At 37.8% G+C, this 22,735-nt stretch overlaps 1 protein-coding gene across 2 annotated transcripts in view; it reads right to left on the reverse strand.

Moving 5' to 3' along the window:
- VPS45 (vacuolar protein sorting 45 homolog) overlaps positions 1–6,684 on the reverse strand; it is a 64,977-nt gene extending 58,293 nt beyond the window's left edge. For both annotated transcript variants that reach the window (XM_036098373.2, XM_036098372.2), the window contains exons 1-3: positions 6,469–6,684; positions 5,700–5,834; positions 2,747–2,807 (exon numbers count right to left, since the gene is read on the reverse strand). In XM_036098373.2, the coding sequence (XP_035954266.1) occupies positions 2,747–2,807; positions 5,700–5,834; positions 6,469–6,561 (289 nt within the window). In that variant the 5' untranslated portion in view covers positions 6,562–6,684. The remainder of the gene's footprint in view (positions 1–2,746; positions 2,808–5,699; positions 5,835–6,468) is intronic.
- Between the last annotated feature and the right edge of the window lie 16,051 nt (positions 6,685–22,735).

Here is a 22,735-nt window from a genome sequence, read left to right on the forward strand (position 1 = left end):
AAAAGGAGTCTTTCATCTCATGACCTACTCAATTTTTAAATGAGAGCCTCAGCACAAGAAGTGATTCCATTATATGTCTACTTAAATTCGACAGCACAGGGAATCTCTCATATATTCCTACACACACACACACACACACACACACACACACACACATCACTAAGTAAAAGTTTCTACACTTTCCTAAGTACCTAACTTGTGATCAGACTAAAAATACTGTAATGACTACACACTTATCAGAATGGCTAAAACAAAAAATAAGGGCAACACCAAATGCTCATAAGGATGCAAAGAAACTGGATCACCTGTACAATGCTAGTGGAAAGTAAAATGGTACGGTCACTCTAGAAAACATTTAGCAGTTTCTTAAAACACTAAACATGGAACTACCATATGACCCAGCAATTGCTCTCCTGGACATTATTTACTACAGAGAAATAAAGGCTCAGGCTCACACGAAAACTTATACACAAATGTTTATAACAGCTTTATTTGTAGTGGCCAAAACTGAAAACAACTCAGATATCCTCCAATGGGTAGTTAAACAAATTGTGGTATATCCATAACATGGAATACTACTCAGTAATAAAAAGGAATGAACTATTGATACATGCCACAACCTGGATGAATCTCTAAAGAATGCTGAGTGAAAAAAGCCAATCCCAATGGGTTATATACTGTATAGTTTCATTTATGTAACATTCTTGAAATGACAAAATTATAGAAATAGAGGACAGGTTAGTGGTTGCCAGAGGTTAATAAGAGGATTGGGTGGGAGGGAAGTGGATCTGGTATAAAAGGGCAATATGAGAGATCCTTATGAAGATGAAAATGTTTTGTATCCTAACTGTATCAGTGTCAATATCCTGGATGTGGTATTGTACTATTAGTTATGTGAGATGCTACACTGGGGGAAATGGGTTTAAGAATAAATGAGATCTCTGTATTATTTCTCACAACTATATGTGAATCTACAATTGTCTCAAAATAAAAAGTTAAATTATAAAAGAAAGCCTGTGACTATAGCCAAAAGGAAAAAAACCCAAACAAACACTAGCGTGGAGGAAAGTAATAAAATTGCCAATTTTTACCTCTTGAGGTTGCTGTAAGGGCTAAATGAAATAATATATGTGAAAGTTCTTTATAAAATACTCTTATCACAAATGTTAATTTTTGATACCATTATTTAATTGTAGCATATAGTGTAGAAAGTATGTGTATCTTGGAGTATAATCTAAACCCTAAAACTCCAAAGCCTTCAAGTAAGTTTTAAAATTTTGCAAATGCCCTACATACTGAGAGTTAAGGTTTGTCCTTGGTTTTGCAAATGGCACCAAATAAACTAGACTTACTAATCCCATAAAGATCAATAATGACATCTAGAGGAGAATGGATGTAACTTCCAAAGCAGAATGTATTACATCAAGAAAAATCATATAAAATGTATAGTAACCACAAACCTAGTTTATTTCCAGAACTCTGCCCTCCCCCATCCCCCCAAAAAGTTATGTACAAAAGAGATACCTACTGGATGTCTTGTACTTTCAAGCATTACATAAAGTAGCAAAGAGAAATGGAATGTTTTCATCTGGTATGTAAGTAAATCTCTGCTTTTCCAACAAACTCAAGCATATCCTCCTCCAAGTAAAGAAATCAGCTTCTATGCCTCAGTTCATAAAAGTATAAAATAGGAATAAGTATACACCTTTTTTGTTTTGTTTTGTTTTGCAGAGGTGGGATGTGAAATTTGGCTACTTGTAATTTTTGACTTATAAAGAATCTTGATAGGCAAAGTAAAACTTAAAAAGTAATTTTTACCTAATCCATCATTGATATAGAAAATCCCACTTAGCTCTCTAAAATAACATTGCTTGGGGGCGCCTGGGTGGCTCAGTTGGTTAAGCAGCTGCCTTCAGCTCAGGTCATGATCCCAGGGTCCTGGGATCGAGCCCCGTGTCGGGCTCCCTGCTCAGCAGGGAGCCTGCTTCTCCCTCTCCCTCTGCCTGCCTCTCTGCCTACCTGTGCTCTCTCTCTCTCTCTCTCTGTCAAATAAATAAATAAAATCTTTTAAAAAAATAAAAATAAGGGGATGCCCGGCTAGCTCAGTCGGTAGAGCATGAGACTCTTAAAAAAAATAAAAATAAAAAAATAAAATAACATTGCTTGGTCATAAGACTTTTTTTTTTTAAGATTTATTTATTTATTTACTTATTTGACAGAGACATAGCAAGAGAGGGAACAAAAGCAGGGGGAGTGGGAGAGGGAGAAGCAGAAGCAGGCTTCCCGCGGAGCAGGGAGCCCGATGCGGGGCTCGATCCCAGGACCCTGGGACCATGACCTGAGCTGAAGGCAGACGCTTAATGACTGAGCCACCCAGGCGCCCCTAGCTAGTTTGTTCTATTGGACACTTCATATCATCAATAAGTTAACTGAATCAGTCACTATATGAGTCTGATTTTTTTGTCCTTTCAAAGTATTAAAAGTCTTATGACCAGGGGCGCCTGGGTAGCTCAGTCATTAAGCGTCTGCCTTCGGCTGGGGTCATAGTCCCAGGGTCCTGGGATGGAGCCCTGCATCGGGTTCCCTGCTCCGCGGGAAGCCTGCTTCTCCCTCTCCCACTTCCCCTGCTTGTGTTCCCTCTCTCGCTGGTCTCTCTCTGTCAAATAAATAAATAAAATCTTAAAAAAAAAAAAAAAAACTACTAGGATACAGTTACATGATGGAATAAGTGAAATAATATACTTACAAATAAAATATATACTGTATTTTGGTCTCCGGAGCTCTTGAATCAGATAATCCACATTCTCCTAGAAAGGAAACAACAAATAAATAATATGTAAGAATTGTTTAAGTGAAAAAATAATAAATACTGTTCATTGATTTATTTAAGTATTTACTGAGAGTCTACTGAGTGCTGAGGTCTAGATTTAAGTGTATGTTGTGGGGATGAGGGCTGAAGGTGAAAAAGAGATACATTAAATATAATGATCAGGAATCATCTATAATATTAATGAGCTGCATTACCTTGGCCAAATTAAGATTTAAAAATATTAAAAATACAAATGTTGAAGTATAACATAAAACTGAAAATAATTCTGCAAATTTGCCTCAGGCTGCTTATCTATAAATTATTCATCTAATCAATATTCTTAGATAGAATATCAAAATGCATCTAGTTCTTTAAAAACAACATTCAAGAAAAAATACACTTAATTGTATTCACTTTGGCTTTTAACTTATTGGTACCTAAGACTGTACAATTGTAATGTTTGTAAAGTATTTGCAAACAGCAGGCTAAGACCTTTCATATAATTACATTATTTAAAAACAAAATATGGGGGCCCCTGGGTGGCTCATTCAGTTAAGCGTCTGACTTGTGATTCTGGCTCAGGTCACGATCTCATGGGTCATGGGATCAAGCCCAGGGTCAGGCTCTACACTCAGCGGGGAGTCTGCTTGGGGTTCTCTTTCTCCCTCTTCCTTTGCCCCTCCCCCCACTCACATTTTCTCTCAAATAAAATAAATAAATCTTAAAAAAAATAAAAATGAAATATGAAATTTAGAAGTAAAAAAAGTTGATTTTTATATGGTCAAAACATAAGAATTTCAATTACATAAGATCATAATGCAGGTTTTATCTATTTTTGATACTATTAACACATAGTTAAATTTCAATATGAATTTGATCCCCAGTCTAAACATGATATGAAATACAGTTTTGAACGTTTAAAAAAATCATACATTTCCTAAAAGAACTAAAAATAATATAAGCAATACATATTGCTTGTTAAATGGGAAAAAAATTTTTAAAATTGTCATTTAGATTAAAAAATACATTAAAATTAACTTTACAACATAATCTTAAAGAAAAATGATTTTTTAAAAAGATTTATTTATTTATTTGACAGCGAGAGAGACGGCAAGAGAGGGAACACAAGCAAAGGGAGTGTGAAAGGGAGAAGCAGGCTTCCTGCTGAGCAGGGAGCCTGATGCGGGGTTCAATCCCAGGACCCTGGGATCATGACCTGAGCTGAAGGCAGATGCTTAATGGCTGAGCCACCCAGGAGCCCCAAGAAAAATCATTTTTAAGAACACATTTTTTATATATATATATACACATATATATAAAGAGGTTCTCTAATGAAAATTATTAGGAAATGATGGACTAGATGATCTCTAAGATCCCTCTCAGCACCAAACTTTCATGAGCTACAAACGTGAAAAACTGGAAATGACTGTAACACAGTATTAATGTATTCATTAATTCAGGAACTATTTATTGAGGTCCACCATGTAGCAGGCACTGGAGACATAACAGTGTGAAAAAACAGATACCATCTCTACTTTCATGGAGCTTACTGCTGGTAGTTGAAACAGATATTAATCAAACCATATAAAACTTCAACTACGACAAACAAAAGGGAGAAGAAGATGGTGCTGTAAGTGCTTATAAGAGGGGGGGTTTGACTTGGACAGCAAAACCAGGGAAGATTTGCGGGAGGAAGTAAAGAAGTTCCAAGCAGAGGGAAGCGCCTGTGCAAAGGTCCCGTGGCATGATGGAACAAAGTGAACTGAAAGATTAATGTGGCTAAGAGCAAAAGGGGGAATGGTTTGAAATAAGGCTGTAGGAATGACAGGAACTAGACCACACAGAACCACAATTAAGGAGTTTTGCCTTTAGCATAAAAACAATGAGAAGTCATTCAAGGATTTCAAGTGGGGGTGACATGATCAGATTTGTATTTTAGAAAAAATATAATATACAAGCATGATAAAAGAGTGCTTTGGAGTTGAAGATCATGAATATAAAGAGAATATACAAAATAAGGTTGAAATAGTATAGGAGTTTTATAGGAGGACTCAAGCTAGATTTAGAAAATGATGGATGAAAATGGACAGAAGGCTAAAGAACCTTTAATTAGGGGAAGAGAACGAATAGAGAAGAGGAATGAGCATGTAGAGGGATGATAAAAAGGTGCAGTTGGCAATAGTGGAGGAGCAGAGATTGGACATAGGAGGCTGGATACATAAAGGCAGAATAAACCAGCTAAAGGAGGGATTTAAGGACTGGGCTACTAAAGATTGATTTAATCATGGAAGTAAAATTGAGCCATTATATGTTCCTGTGCATAGATATGAATAAAATGATACAGACTCAAGATATTGGTGTAGGTGCATAAGTATATAAGATTAAGCAGCAATGGTGTTCAGTGTGATAGGTATGGATGTTAATCCAGGAATTAAGTGATGTGGGTCTCTGCTAGGATGGTTAGTGGCTTGGGAAGTAGCTGGGAACCTAAAAGGCATCTTGGAGGAAAAACTGTAAGGAATAAACTGAGATGTGGAAAGCAGGAGAATCAAGGTTATAACTCTGATGAACCAGGTTAATTATGATGCCATAAATGATAATACAAATTTATTTTGCTTTTTTTTTTTTTTTTAAGATTTTATTTATTTGACAGAGAGAGACACAGCGAGAGAGGGAACACAAGCAGGGGGAGTGGGAGAGGGAGAAGCAGGCTTCCCGCTGAGCAGGGAGCCCGATGCGGGGCTTGATCCCAGAACCCTGAGATCATGACCTGAGCCGAAGGCAGACGCTTAACGACTGAGCCACCCAGGCGCCCCTTATTTTGCTTTCTTAATGCTTTCATATCAGAGTGTTCTGTATTTGCCTGGGCAAATGACAGCTCAGTACGTACCTTCGTAGGACGAAGAAAACAAATTGCTTTCAGGTGTTTCATGATCTCTCGATTTTGAGAATCAATGCGTTCAAAAAGGTACACTTCTTTCTGAAGAATCTCTGATTGTGTGTATACCATACTCACTATGCCAGTCTGTAAAGAAAAAGATTTAACTAATATTATGCTAGTCAAAAATAATATAAACAATCAGCAACAACTAAGACTTAAATTTTTTTCATTAATACTTAGCTGGATAATGTAAATATTAACATATGTAACATTTACTGAGCATCCAGAACATGTAGGTAATGTACCAGGATGAAAAGCATGTTCTCTCTGAACACAGACAATCCATAAATTTCAAAAAGAAATTTTTTCCATCACCTTAGAGTGGTTTTTTTTTTTAAATAAATCTGTGACCAACAAATAATAATCTGTTATCTCAGCTTGAGCACTAACAGCTTTATTTTAAAAACACAACGGTGACTGGAAATAAAAGTCTTCCAAATGTTCTGTCTCACATATTATTTCTTGCCAAAGACATTTAGAAAAGGACTTCTGATTCCAATAAATTGTTCCGGGTAGAAGAAAGCTCTGGTGGTAGTTAGAGCCATTTACACTGAAAACCTGCTAGACAAGCTTTATACCACCTCTCAGTTCCACACAGAACTGACCCTCGCTTCAAAATCTTTAATTAAATACCAAATCTTACAGTGGAGTGGGAGTAGCTATTATAAGGGAGGGAGAGTTCCCTCACAAACAAAATACCGAGCAAAAGCAAACTCACCGTCTCTTTATCCATGAGGAGTACTTTCATCCCCGGTCCGCTGTCCTCTATCATTTTGGAAACGTACTGTTTCACAGCAAAAACCACGTTCATGGTGGCGAATTGACAAGTTAACCCTACAGCCCTTCCCGCCCCCTTTTCTCTTGCTAAATTAACCCCCGGCCTTTTGGCCGGGTCTCAGCGGCTTCCTCCCCGCCCGGCTTCGGCTTCCGGAAGTCCGGGCAGCTCCTACGGTGCCGGGAGTTGTAGTTCCGCTGCGCGGAGCCGGCGACCGAGCCTCCCGGCTGAATGGAAAAGTCCGGCTGAGACCCACCCCGGGTCGCAATGCTCGGAAGTGATTCTCTACCCACGTCCAGCCTGGAGGTGTTTGAGGCCTGGACTCAAACCCCGGCGGGCCGTGGGTCCGGGGTGCCCCGGCTGCCCCCGAAAGCCTCTCCTGCTGGCTAGGGGAGAGAGTAGCCGCTCGCGGCGTGGAGGAACTTGGCATCAGGCTGGCTTGGAGGCAAGAACCGCAGAGTGTAGCCGTGGTCACTATTTGCCATTAACACTTTCTTGGGTGGCAAGTGAAGGATTAAGGGAAGAGAGCTGGCGTGATGGCTCCCGGCCGCTCGGGAAGGTATTTGCTAAGAAATGGTCGAGATTCGTCCTCCCCCGCTTCATCGTGTCATTGACAAGGCGAGGACAGTGAGGCCCGAATTGGTTTTCTGAATGCCCTTGAGGGATGTTTTGGGAGCGGCCTCAGATCCGCTCCCCGGGAGGGCGGGGAGCTGAGTCGGCAGCGGGGACTCGCAGGGCGCGTGAGGGACCCCGGGTTTGGCGCCCCGGGCGACCGGACTCCGCGGGCTCCCGCTGAGCGGGTACGAGGGACCCGCGGCGCTGAAACTTTGGGCAGGAGCCCAGTTAGTCAGAAATGGGTAGGGGGCACGTATCCGGTGGGGCTAAAGCAAAGTAGCGTGGGGATTTTAAGGGAAAACTCACAAATTTTGATTTAAGAAACAACAAAAACTTAGCCACAAAATGAGTCTTAAAACCATCAACTTCTAAATGTTTGCATTTGTGTTTAATACCCCAAAGGTCTTCTCTCCTTTATGCCATTTCTCGAAAAGGAGGGGAAATGTTAGTTTTCCCACACCTTTACGTTAGGGAATTGAAAAATCAGGAAGATAATAAGAAACAACTGCAAGAAATCAGCAACTACAATTGCTTGTAAATATTTCCACGAAAATAGTGACCAGTGTGTGTTGGGGTCACTTTAATCAATAGGTTCAACATTACCAAATCATTCTTTCGTTATATTTTAAGAAGTACACAATTAAAACTAGACCCAGAGCACGTTAACATTAAACTGGCTATTAAGATTACTTTATAAAACTTTATATACAATTATCAGGTCCTTTAAGGGAGCTCAGAAGCCACCTATCGTAGATTTTTGTCACCTCTGAAATTGTGAGGAATGTGTTTACTTTCTTTTCAGTTTTTCTACCGTGTAAATAAAACTTCCCATTGGGCTTTTTATCAATTTTTGAATTATGTTTTGAAAGAAAAGTTATATTAAAATGAAAATGTGAACTTTAAATGGATACACGTGAGAAAAATCTAATTTATATAAAATTCTATTATTAACTTAAAATGTTACTTAAGATTTAAAATATATTAATATATTTAAAATACATTACAATTTAAAATACAGAACACAATGAACCAGTGAAATACCTGCAAATCCTGTAAGTTATCAATATTTGAAAATTCACCTCATTTAGACTTCAGTATAAGATTGTTTTCCACTTTATGCATTTTTTAGAAAAAACAAGGAGAGAAAGTCTTTTCTATGAAATTTGTGCTTTTTTAGACAGTAATCAATATGTAAATAATACTTTTATTTATAGTTGGACAATTATAACATTTTAGAGGAGAAGGAAAATGCCTATTTTGACAAGGCTTAGTAATTCACTCCATTGCCCATGAAGTTCCATTGATGTCAGTGGCAGTGATATTTTGTATGTTGATAAGATGCAGAATGTAAACATTCTGTACAAAATAGTTATAATTTAAAGAATGCTGTGATAGTCCTAAAGTTTGCAAGCCTATTGTGAGAAATAAATGAAATAATGTGCAGAAAAAATGTGCCTGGCACATACTAAATGCTCAGTAAATAGCAACCTTATTTGTTTATTTTTAAAGATTTTATTTATTTGAGAGAGAGTGAGAGAGAGCACGAGTGCTAGGAGTGGGAGAGGGAGAAGCAGGCTCCCAGCTGAGCAGGGAGCCCACCTCGAGGGCTCTATCTCAGGACCCTAGGATCATGACCTGAGCCAAAGGCCCACGCTTAACCGACTGAGCCACCTAGGTGCCCCTCAGCTTTAATTATTTAAAATCAAGAGGTACAGAAACCTGGGTGACTCAGTCGGTTAAGCGTCTGCCTTCGGCTCAGGTCATGATCTCGGAGTCCTGGAATCAAGTCCCATGTCCAGCTCCTCGCTCAGCGGGGAACATGCTTCTCCCTCTGCCTGCCGCTCGCCATGCTTGTGCTTGCTCTTTCTCTCTGGCAAATAAATAAGTAAAATCTTTTTTAAAAAAATCAAAAGGTAGATAATTTAGCTTATTTTTTACATACGACATATTTTATTCCTCTTTGACAAGAAAATCTTAAAATATAATCAATTTCAGAATCTGTAAACTACAGTTTCTGAATATAATTTCTATAATATGTTTATCTTGCATTACTATATAATAATAGAAGTGTTGATGGGAAGAATTGGGCTGCTCCTTCATAATTTGTAAACCATATATTTTTCACAGAGGTAAAACTTAGGAAAAATATGCTTCAAGTTCCTTCAGAGGCTTAGTGATTACCCAACCTCAAATCAAACAGTTTGTTAAGCTTTTGTCACAGTTGGTGGTTTAATACTGAACTTTATGGTAGCAAAAACAATGAATTGCTTTAAACCATTAAGTAAAAATTATTTGCATGAAGGGTTCTGTCTGCACGTTCAGTAGTTTGGGTGGTTTCATCTTTCTGATGGTGATGCTAACTTTGATCACTTGGATAGGTGGTGTCTGTGGGTTTCTCCACTGTAAAACTATTTTTCTCCTTGTAATTAATATATGCAAATAGATAAAGGGGATTAAGAGGTAAAAACTTCCAGTTATAAAATAAACAAGTCACGGAGATGAAAAGTATAGCATAAAGAATATAGTCAACAATATCGTAATAATGTTGTATGGTGACAGACGGTGATTCTTATCGTTATGAGGGTTGAGGAATGTATAGAATTGTTGAATCAATATGTTGTACACCTGAAACTAATGCAACATTGTATGTTAATTATACTTGAATTAAAAAATGTATACCTAAAGCAAAAATAAATAAAAATATCACAGGGAGAGATTCCTTGATGTGCTGCAAATGTCCTATTTCTTCATCGTACTTGTTATACCTACTAATTTTAACTGGAATCCATTGATGGGTCTTGCCTGCAACCATTGGTGTTTACCTGATGGTAATTATTTTTCTCATTTCTTCTGCAGTTATTGTTTGGAATTCCTTTGTAAAAAAGAGCTATACTCTCCCCCCCCCCATTTTAAAATTTATTCAATCATTTATTTATGTCAGACTCATGGATATTTAAGAAAATTACTTTTAAGTAGTAGGAAGGATATGTAGAGGTTGAGAGTGCAGCCTCTGAAATCAGGCAACCTGGTATGGATTCTGCTGAATCCTAGCTGCAGGACTTTGGCAAGTTACATAACCACTCAGTGCCTCAGTTTCCTCATTTGTAGATGGAGAAAATAACATCTACCTCAGGCTGGGATGAGCATTAAGTGAGATAATACGTGTAGTTGTTAGCCTAGCTTTAGTTACTTTTTCTTCGTGAGTATTTTTAACGGTTTTAAGTTTTACTGTTTATAGGTTTCCCCACCTACAAACTGAGTATAAAAATACTTGACACACAGGGGCGCCTGGGTGGCTCAGTCGGTTAAGCGTCTGCCTTTGGCTCAGGTCATGATCCCAGGGTCCTGGGATTGAGCCCCGCATCGGGCTCCCTGCTCATCCGGGAGCCAGCTTCTCCCTCTCCCTCTGCCACTCCCCCTGCTTGTGATATCTCTCTCTCTCTCTCTCTAAAATAAATAAATAAAATCTTTAAAAAAAATTACTTGACACACAGATGGTAGCTGTGCTTGTGGTGAGCATAGCATAAGGTATAGACATGTTGATTCACTATGTTGTTCACCTGGAAATAATGTAATGTGTGTCAACGATACTCCCATTAAAAAAAAAAAGGGAAGAACATCAGAGAAGAAAGAAATGAAGGTAAAATAGCAATGAACAAATACATTTTCATGTGCTTGCCTCCCTGAGAAATTATTAAAATTCACTTCTGAAATGAATTCAGAATTGTAATGTTAATGAGATGCATAAGTTCTTATTTCAAAAAAAAGATGGAACTAGAATTTTGCTAAGATCTCTTTTATGATCATAATGCTGTTCTTGAGTTACTCTCTCTGTTAGAAACATAAATGACCATGAAATGTGATGAAATTATTTTTAACATTTAGATGTTTCAAGAGAATAGGCAAGTCATGTTAAGTAAGTATCAGAAAATACATGTTCTTATAAATCCTTAAATTTCTTAGTGGTAAAGGAATTTTAATTATATTTTTATATTGAAACAATTCCTTTAGAAATGGCTCATTATTGACTTGATCAAGCATTTGATCAGGATTACTTGTTTTTCTTCACTAGAAAGAATAGTGTTAAAAAATAAGATACAAGGGGCGCCTGGGTGGCTCAGTCGGTTAAGCGACTGCCTTTGGCTCAGGTCATGATCCCAGGGTCCTGGGATCGAGCCCCGCATCGGGCTCCCTGCTCCGCGGGAAGCCTGCTTCTCCCTCTCCCACTCCCCCTGCTTGTGTTCCCTCTCTCGCTGTCTCTCTCTCTCTCTGTCAATTAAATAAATAAATAAAATCTTTAAAAAAAAAATAAGATACAAAAGATTTTGTTTATACATCTATTTGAAACAAATTTAATGTAGGAGTTTATTCAGGATTTCTCTTAATATATTTTAAAAAATTTTTGTTTATTATTAGTGGGGGGGGCGAGGAGCAGAGGGAGAGGGACAATCTGACTCCACGCTGAGCCCGGAGCCCAACTCAGGGCTCAATCCCACGACCCTGAGATCATGACCTGAGCCAAAATCAAGAGCCCAGCGGTCAACTGACTGAGCCACCCAGGTGTCCTATCTCGTAATAATATTAATAAATAAAAGCAATCACCTTTTTAAAAAAAAAATTTTTTTTTTAAAGATTTTATTTATTTGGGAGAGAGAGAATGAGAGACAGAGAGCATGAGAGGGAGGAGGGTCAGAGGGAGAAGCAGACTCCCTGCTGAGCAGGGAGCCCGATGTGGGACTCAATCCCGGGACTCCAGGATCATGACCTGAGCCGAAGGCAGTCGCTTAACCAACTGAGCCACCCAGGCGCCCAAAAGCAATCACCGTTTAATAAAAGCAATCACCTTTTACTGAGCTTTAACTATGTGCAGAGTCCTTTACAAATATCTCAGCTTTTGCAACTTTCCTTTGAGGTATTGTCTCTATGTTACAGAGAAACTGAGGTTCAGAGAAGTTGAATAACTTCTCTAAGGTGACACAGCAGCAAGTTGAGAGAAGCATACCTTTTTTTTTTTAAGTTTTATTTTATTCAAGTAATCTCTACATCCCACGTAGGGCTCGAACTCACAACCCTGAGATCAAGAGTTTCATGCTCTTCTGACTGAGCCAGCCTGAAACCCCTAGAGAAGCGTATCTTTTTCAGTGGGCATTTTACCGCATTTCTTTGTACATATCCTTTCTGTACATCCATTTTTAGAAAGTGGATTGTCATTTCTTTGAGGAGAGAGGTGGTTTTTTTTTTTTCTATCCTTTTTCACCTAGTGCAGTCCTGTACACAGAAGATACCCAATGAATATTTAATGTTGGTGATACTCATTACTGGGCTAACTTCTACAATGGCATGTTAAGTAAAGTGTAGAGTTTTACATGGACAGTACAAAGAGATCAAAATACAGATCCAGATGATGTATGCCAATAATTTTATTGAATGATACGGAATAAACTCCGGGAAAAATATCATGGGTTTTCTTTCCAAATTCCCAGGTAAATTACAGGGATGTAGACTTAACTGTTCTGGTGCTCTAGTAACAAATGACATGACTTTTGTTTTTTTTTTTCTATCTGCTAGCAGTGATTAGAGAGAATTAACTTCATAAAATTGTTGGTTAATTATTTACCTGAGAAAGCATCAGCTTTCAAAAAGCATTTAATTCAGCTTTGAATTTTTTCAGTACTCAGATAGAGGGCGCCCTTGGACCACCACGAAGGTATCAATAACTAAAGAGGCTCTTTAACATCTGATGCTGGCCCACTGAGGAATGGTTACATGACTGAGGGAGAATGTATTGTTTTGGTCAAAATAGATTAGAAGATGCTTTAATGTTGAGTTTAATCTGGTTTTGGCTTTAAATCTTATTGAATTTTTGCATAAATTGACTGCTTTCCAATTTTTTCATTTCTTAAGACACTAGGCAAAAGCTGTAAGGTTCAAACCAACAAGCATTCAATTTGGGAGATTTGTTTGATAAATATAATGTCACATCGAAAATTTGAAGGGTGGAAATCTGATTATAACTTCTATTCATGTCTGATTGCAGTTGACAATAGGTCTGCCAATATGAACATGTATGTGTTAGACGATGTGCTGAGTACTTTTCTGTGCCTTATTCATACAAACAACTCAATGACATAAGTAGTGCTGTTACCTTCTATTTATTTATTTATTTTTAAAGATTTTATTTATTTGTTTGACAGAGAGATAGAGAGAGAGCACAAGTAGGCAGAGTGGCAGGCAGAGGGAGAGGGAGAAGCAGGCTCTCCGCTGAGCAGGGAGCTGGACGTGGGGCTCGATCCCAGGACCCCAGGATCATGACCTGAGCCGAAGGCAGCCGCTCAACTGACTGAGCCACCCAGGCGCCCCTGTTACCTTCTTTTTAAAAGGGAGAAAATTGAAGCCTAGGGAGATTAAGAAGATTTCCACTAATAAGTGACAAAAGTGGAATTCAAATCTGGAGGTGTGAACACCAGAATCCATACTTCTAGCCAGAATGTTATACTAAAATGACAGTTTCCTCTGTTCGTGGCACAAGATACACAATTAATGGTGAAATTGTGTTTTTTTTTCCTCTTTAATTTCCCAATTATTATTGAAAGAATACAGCAACATTCAGACTCACCATGGCTTAATTTAGGAATAATTTTGGGAAATTAGACTTTATTTCCTGGTGATGTAGTGATTTAAATTCAGATGCTAAAGACCTATCAACTCCTGGTCAGAGGAACACTCAAGTTTGCCATGATAGAATGAAAAGAACACTGAATTGAGAGCCAGGTAATCTGATTTTTAGTATATTTTACTACTAATATCTGAGTGAGCTTCAGAAATGATTTAAGCTCACTAGACCTCTCTCTTTTAAATGAAGGGAATGGATTAGAAAACTTCAGTTCATAAATCTGTGAGTTTTAGATTTTGCATATGGAAATCATTCTCTTTGTTTTGTATCTGCATACTGTACATGTCTTGTTCCATTTCTGGGGGCAGTATATTCATATAAATCTAATAATGTCATGCATCTACTTTAGCACTGGTATGAAGTCCCCCTCGCCCCCAAAGGTGCATCCATGGAAGCACCTAGTTCTCAACACTGGTTACTAGAGAATTTGTGGAGGGTATTCGTTCTTTCAACCAGCATTTACTGAACACCTACTATGTGTTAGCTATGAAATTTAGCATCGAATAAACAGACAAAATTCCTAACCTCATGAAGTTTACAATCTTAGGATAATCAGACAAAATAAGTAAAATTTATGGTAATTAGATGATGATAAATTCTATAGAGAAAAACAAGACAGGTTTAAAAAAGGGACATGGTGGGTATAGGGATGTGAAGATTTGCAGTTATAAATAGGATGGTTAGGGAATCATTCACTGAAAAGTAGTCATTGAATGCAAACCTGAAGGAGGTGAAAGGAATAACCTATGTGGTCTCTAAATAAAGTAACTTCCAGTGAAAAGGAAGAGCAATTGCAAAACCCCTGAGGTGGAAGTGGCCTCTTCATCAAAGCAGAAAGTGGCCAGTGTAACTGGAGCTGAGACAGTGAGGGGCAAAGATAGATAATGGGGAACAGTGTGTACAGGACCCTATTGTCAGGGCATCGACTTTTATGTTGAATGAGATGGAAGGCACTAGAGGGCTTTGAGGAGAGGATCAATTTGGCTGTTGGGTTGAGAATAAACTGCAGAGGGCAAAGGTAAAAAGCAGGGAGAGTAGTTAGGAGCATTTACAATAATCCAGGAGAGCGATAGGAGGTCTTAGCCAGGGAGATGGAGATAGTGAGGGAGTGGTTGGATCCCAGAGATCGTGACAGGATTAGCTGATGGTTTGGATAAAGGATATCTGAGACAGGAGTCCCAGGAAGATGCCAGGGTTTTAGCCTGAACAACTAGAAGGATGAAAGTGCCATTAACTGAGGAAAAGCAGCCTTTGCCCTTTCATTTCCACTGTTACCACATCACGCATGTGCCATACATCTAAAATGCTGCAATGGCCAACTTTTACCTTCTTTCTTTTCCAATCCATCCTGTGTGCTATAGGAATTAAGAACAGGTTGTTTAGATTGGGGGAAAAGTGAAGGCTAGATCAATATTCAAAAGGTAAACATACTTTGCATTTTTTTAAATTTAATTTAATTTTATTATGTTATGTTAGTCACCATACAGTACATCATTAGTTTTTGATGTATTGTTCCATGATTCATTGTTTGCCTATAACACCCAGTGCTCCATGCAGTACGTGCCCTCCTTAATACCCATCACCGGGCTAACCCATCCCCCTGCCCCCCCTCCCCTCTAAAACCCTCAGTTTATTTCTCGGAGTCCATAGTCTCTCATGGTTCATCTTTCTCTCCAATTTCCCCCTCCACTTCATTTTTCCCTTCCTTCTCCTAATGTCCTCCATGCTATTCCTTATGTTCCACAAATAAGTGAAACCATATGATAATTGACTTTCTCTGATTGACTTATTTCACTTAGCATAATCTCCTCCAGTCCCGTCCATGTTGATGTAAAAGTTGGGTATTCATCCTTTCTGATGGCTGAGTAATATTCCATTGTATATATGGACCACATCTTCTTTATCCATTCATCTGTTGAAGGGCATCTCGGCTCTTTCCACAGTTTGGCTATTGCGGACATTGCTGCTATGAACATTGGGGTGCATATGGCCCTTCTTTTCACTACATCTGTCTTTGGGGTAAATGCCCAGTAGTGCAATTGCTGGGTCATAGGGTAGCTCTATTTTTAAATTTTTGAGGAACCTCCACACTGTTTTCCAAAGTGGCTGTAGCAGCTTGCATTCCCACCAACAGTATAAGAGGGTTCCCCTTTCTCCACAACCTCTCCAACATTTGTTGTTTCTTGCCTTGTCAGTTTTTGCCATTCTAACTGGTGTAAGGTGGTATCTCAATGTGGTTTTGATTTGAATTTCCCTGATGGCTAATGATGACGAACATTTTTTTCACGTGTCTGTTAGCCACTTGTATGTCTTCTTTTGAGAAGTGTCTGTTCATGTCTTCTGCCCATTTTTTTGACTTGATTATTTGTTTTTTGGGTGTTGAGTTTGAGTTCTTTATAGATCTTGGATATCAGCCCTTTGTCTGTAGTGTCATTTGCAAATATCTTCTCCCATTCCGTGGTTTGCCTCTTTGTTTTGTTGACTGTTTCCTTTGCTGTGCAGAAGCTTTTTATCTTGATGAAGTCCCAAAAGTTCATTTTTGCTTTTGTTTCACTAGCCTTTGGAGATGTATCTTGAAAGAAGTTGCTGTGGCCGATGTCAAAGAGGTTACTTGCATTTATAGGGATTTGCCTTTGTATTGGATTGTTTTTGAAGTTGTTTTTAATGGTTCAATAAACTCAGAGTAGAACTACAAGCAATATAATTATTCCCTCTGCTTTATAATCATGTTAATTATATCACCTTATATCTCTTTGTAATTAATATTTATACCTTCTGTAAGATAACTATAAAGCCTTTTTGTTCACATTTTTATATTCTTGAGGACTTGCCGTAGGATTGCAGGAAGTTTAAAAATTGGCAGTGGAGTGGATTTGTATTATTAGTCTGATCTTAATGTTGTAACATACTGATTATGCAAGATATATAATTAGTTTGCTTTTGTTATTTAACATATGCAGGACTGTAACAACACAAACTGGAGATGATATAAGGTACAAGAAGAAAGCACTTAAATTACTATCTGATCAAAACATTTAATTCTATGTCTCCAAAGGCAAAGGAAACAAAGGCAAAAAGGAACTATTGGGACTTCATCAAGATAAAAAGCTTTTGCACAGGAAAGGAAACAGTCCACAAACCCAAAAGACAACTGACAGAATGGGAGAAGATATTTGCAAATGTCTTATCAGATAAAGGGCTAGTATTCACGATATAAAGACTTATCCAACTCAACATCCAAAGAACAAATAATCCAATCAAGAAATGGGCAGAAGACATGAACAGACACTTCTCCAAAGAAGACATACAAATGGCCAATAGAGGGCGCCTGGGTGGCTCAGTTGGTTAAGCGACTGCCTTCGGCTCAGGTCATGATCCTGGAGTCCCTGGATCGAGTCCCGCATCGGGCTCCCTGCTCGGCAGGGAGCCTGCTTCTCCCTCTGACCCTCCCCTCTCTCATGTGCTCTCTCTCATTCTCTCTCAAATAAATAAATAAAATCTTCAAATGGCCAATAGACACATGAAAAAATGCTCCACATCACTTGCCATCAGGGAAATACAAATCAAAACCACAATGTGATACCACTTCACACCAGTCAGAATGGCTAAAATTAACAAGTCAGGAAATGACAGATGTCGGTGAGGATGCAGAGAAAGGGGAACCCTCCTACACTGTTGGTGGGAATGCAAGCTGGTACAGTCACTCTGGAAAACGGTATGGAGATTCCTCAAAAAATTGAAAATAGAGCTACCCTATGACCCAGCAATTGTACTACTGGGTATTTGCCCCAAAGATAGTGATCCGAAGGGGCACCTGCACCCCAATGTTTGTAGCAGCAATGTCCACAATAGCCTAACTATGGAAAGAGCCCAGATGTCCATCAACAGATGAATGGATAAAGAAGATGTGGCATACTACTCAGCCATCAAAAAAAAAAAAAGAAATCTTGCCATTTGCAATGACATGGATGGAACTAGAGGGTATCACGCTAAGTGAAATAAGTCAATCAGAGAAAGACAATTATATGATCTCACTCATATGTGGAATTTAAGAAACAAAACAGAGGGTCATAGGGGAAGAGAGGAAAAAATAAAATAAGACAAAATCAGAGAGGGAGAGGAACCATAAGAGACTCTTAATCATAGGAAATAAACAGGGTTGCTGGAGGGGAGGGGAGTGGGGAATGGGTAACTGGGTGACGGACATTAAGGAGGGCATGTGATGTAATGAGTATAAGACTGATGAATCACTGACCTCTATCTCTGAAACCAGTAATACATTATATGTTAATTAATTGAGTTAAAAAAATAAAACATTTAATTCTAATATTAGCAGAATTCTCTAGAAAATTTACAATGCAATGCTTTTTTGTCTCCTTTCCCTTAAAATTTCCCTCAACTTTGGTATGTGTCTGTTGAATAATATTTCTAATTTTGAGAAGTTAGTTTAAAAACAAATAAAGTATTAATTTTTTTTCAATGAGAATTTGAAATCTGAATCTAAAAATCCTTGATGTTATTACTGATCCTCCTTGGCACTGCTGGATATTTTTCTGTTTAGGGATCTTGGCTACAACTACTACATAAATATAGTAATATATAATTTATCTATTTTGATACTGAGTTTCTTTTTTTTAATCAATTTAAAGGCACACAATGGAGGAACCATTTTCACAGGCTAATATATCTTGTCTCTGCTTCAAATTTTGTTTGTTTGTTTATTTATTTATTTAAAGTTTTATTTAAGTAATCTCTACACCCAACATGGGGCTCAAACTCACCACCCCGATATCAAGAGTTGCAAACTCTTCTGACTGAGCCAGCCGGGTGCCCGGTCTGCTTCAAATTTTAAATTCGCATTTTTTCGCCTTTATGAAGTTGGAAGGAGTAGATGAGTTATTTTATGACAGATTGTAATATTGGGTTGTTATAAGTAGTTTTCTTTGCCACATATCCTTGACTTTCAGGTAAGCAATGAACGAGTTTATTTGGTCACTGCACACCTGATTTTGATAAGTTTTGTGTTTTTAACTCTTAGAATGGGATTAGCCATCACATATATGTACAGAAATGTGAGCTAAATTAAACCTTTAACAACTCTCAAATTGGAAAAAATATAATTGTGCGAGACTTATTTTTTCAGACCAATTTTTGTATACGTTGTATTAAACCACCAAGTGTATCTGGATCCTTCACTATGAAGAAACAGGCTTCCTGTATCATCTGGAAATGTTTAATGACTATAACTCTTATTGAGCTCATGAACCTAAAATTAGAGAATCTGAAGAATCCTAAGAGGTGGAAGGGAATGTAGAAATCATCTGGTCTGATGTAAGAGTCTCTCTTCATCTCCGACACAAAGTCATTTATTATCTGCTTAGATATGTCCAAAAAGGAGTGAACTCACTAATTCATAAAAAAGCTATTCCATTTTTGAAGAGTTCAAACTGTTAAAAATCTGTTTCTTATGTTAGAGCCAAGATCTGTCTCCGTCTAATTTTTACCCTTTGGACTTACCCTTTAAAAGCTATATGGGGGGGGGAGGGGGAGGTGCCTGGGTGACTCAGTCAGTTAAGTGGCCAGTGGCCAACTTTTGATTTTGGCTTGGGTCATGATCTCAGGTATGGAGCCCCGCGACGGGCAATGCACTCAGTGGAGAGTCTATTTGAGGATTCTGTCTCTCCCTCTCCCTCTGCCCCTGCCCCTGCTCTCTCTTTCTAAAATAAATAAATAAATCTTAAAAAAAGAAAATAAAAGCTATATGAAATACATTTAAAGTATCTTTCATAGGAGCAGCATCTCTTGTGTTCTTCCCACCAAGTCTTTTTTCTAGCTTTAAACATCCTAGGTTTGTTCAATATTCTTTATATGACGTGGTTCTTAAGGCCTTCGTACCTAGCTGACCTGCTCTGAACTTACTGAAGCTTACCAGGTATTCATGTAGAGCAATAGTTGCTTAACGTTAGTTGTGCTAGAATAGATGCACTTGGGATGCTTGTTAAAAATGGAGATTCTGACTTCATAGATCTGAGATGCAGCTCTGGAAACTTTACTTTTAATTAGTATCACAAAGTAATTCTGATGCAAAAGCCGTCTGGACCTCCCTTTGAGAAATGTTGTTTCAAAATGTAGTACTAACATCTCTGAATTCCTTCCCCAAAGGCCTCAGCTGGTGACAAGGACAAATGTGTAAAATGACCCTTACAAGGCAGGGCAGGGTGAAATGAATGCGAGGTCCACAGGCTGGAGAGATGCTGATCTTTAGGCCAACAGATGGGGCAGGTCTTGGGAGTAGTTTGCCCCGAAGTGGGGGGAATGGTTCTCTGGGTGAAAATGAGTGTGAGGGGAGGGGTGGTAGGATATACACATATGCCATATATATATCTACTGCCAAAAAGAAGTAGCTAAAAAAAAAAAACCCACAATACTACCTGCTTGTAAGGTAAACAGAACTCTTATGATAAATAACTTTTGGGTTGAAAGAAAAGAAAAATTGAAATTAAAGACAACATGGAGAATATTACATAGCAAAGCCTAAAGCATAGAGAAAGTAGTATTAAAAAGAAAACATACAGCTTTAGAAATACTCCTAGGAAACATGAATTATCGATGTTAATCAATGAACCACACACTGAACTCAATAAGCTCGACAAAGAACATCAACAACAAACCTAAAAAAGCAGAGTGATGGAATGAAAAGAGATAATGAAGTCGAAAACAATCAAAAGTATACTTGATCCGTGTACCCAAACTGATTCTTGGAAAGACCAACAAAATAGACAAGCCTTGGGCAAGTCTCATGAAAAGAGAAAACAAGATGGAGAAGGAGAGAAAATATCAAAAAAACAACGTTGGTGATGGAAAGGGGACATAATCATGGAAACAGTGAAGACTTAAGAAGCATAAGAATTTACTGTGTACTGCTTTAGAGCAATACATTTTAAAATCTAAGCGAAACAGGAATTTCTAGGGAAATACAAGCCAAAAGTAACCCAAAAAAGAGGTCGAGAATCTAATAGCCCAATAACCATAGAAGCAGTTAGAAAGTAAAAGAAATGTATTTAAAATAGGAATAGTGAAAGGAATAGTAAAATAATGTACTTAAAATAGGAATAGTAAAAGAAATGTATTTAAAAGGAAAAGAGCACAATGATGTGAATATACTTTATTGAACTGTACACTTAAAGATGGTTGAGACGGTAAAATTTATTTATGTATTTTTTACCTCAATTGAAAAAATTTTTAAAGGAGAAGAAAAGACCCCAGCTCTCAGTGATTTTATGGGCAGGTTATAGAAAAGCCTTAAGAAAGAGATTAATTCATTTGTTACTTACACATTCCTATAGCATGGACAATAAGGAAAAACTTGCAATATATTTCTATAAGGTTAACTTAACCAAGACAAAGAAAGGAAAAAGTATAGCACAAAAAAGGAAAACTCACATCAATCTCACTTATGAATATAAATATAAAAATACTAAATCAAATATTAGCAATTTAAATTCAGCAGTGGATTAAAAGCAAAATAGATCATAGACATCTGTTAGACCATAAGCTCCATGAGGAATCATTGCTGGTTCCCTAATACTTGCCAAGTGCTTGGCATGTATTAGGTACATACATTTTTGTCGAATTGAATGAGTCGAATTAACCAAATAGGTTTAATTCCAGGAATGCAATGTGCAATGTGTGGTTGACATTAGGGAATATGTTTATTATGCCGGAAGAATAAAGAATAAAAAGATAATCTTATAAGATGTTGAAAATTTTTTTGATAAATCGCAACTCCCATTCCTGATAAAAGTTGTTCTAACCTAGGCAAAGGAAATTGCCTTAATTGAGGGCCATCTGTTAAAAACGTAATTAAACTTCACACTTTATTATGAAACTTTAAAAGCCTTTCCATGAATAAAACAAGAATGGTTGCTATACCTGCTGCTATTCAATGGTGTTCTAGAGGTCTTAGCCAATGTAAAAAAAAAAAAAAAAAAAAAGGAAATAAGTACTAGAAAAGAGGAGACAAAAATCATTATATGCAGGCAATATGATTGCCTATTGAGATTATGTAAGGCAACTAATGAAACACTAATTAGAATTAATAAGAGAGTGCAATAAAATGGCTCCATATGAGATAAACGAATCAACATCTTCCTGTACGCTAGCAATAACTAATGAAAAAATGTAATGGGAAAAAATTCCATTGATAAGAATAACAAGAGTATAAACCCAACGAGAAATATCTGACTTATATTAAAAATACTGTAAATATTTCGTGAAAGACAATTTAAGACATTTTGAATAAATGGTGGTGGAAAATAACAAAAATATACCAGTGATCACGAAAATCTAAATGAATTAAACTCATGTGTTTGAAAACATCTTATTTTCTTTTACTTTCTTTCTTTTTTTTTTAAGATTTTATTTATTTATCAGAGAGAGAAAGACAGCGAGAGAGAAAGAGAGAGCACAAGCAGGGGGGAGTGGGAGAGGGAGAAGCAGGCCTCCCGTGGAGCAGGAAGCCCGATGTGGGGCTCGATCCCAGGACCCTGGGATCGTGATCTGAGCCGAAGGCAGATGCTTAACCGACTGAGCCATCCAGCCATCCCTAAAACATGTTATTTTCATATTATATTTATATTATAAAAATATGTTTAAAAAATATTAACTTATGAGATTTTTAAAAAGAGCTGTATGATGTTTACAATACATGTAAAATATAAAGATTTAAAAAAATAACAAAGAATGTTTCAAAGTAAAACTATAGGAAAAGCTACAGCAGGCAAACACTAACCGAATTAAAAGCTATACAAATCGGGTGCCTGGGTGGCTCAGTCGTTGAGCGGCTGCCTTCGGCTCAGGTCATGATCCCAGGGTCCTGGGATCGAGCCCCACATCCAGCTCCCTGCTCAGTGGGAAGCCTGC

The sequence above is a fragment of the Halichoerus grypus genome, chromosome 5, assembly GCF_964656455.1.
Source record: "Halichoerus grypus chromosome 5, mHalGry1.hap1.1, whole genome shotgun sequence".
Classification (NCBI taxonomy): Eukaryota; Metazoa; Chordata; class Mammalia; order Carnivora; family Phocidae; genus Halichoerus; species Halichoerus grypus.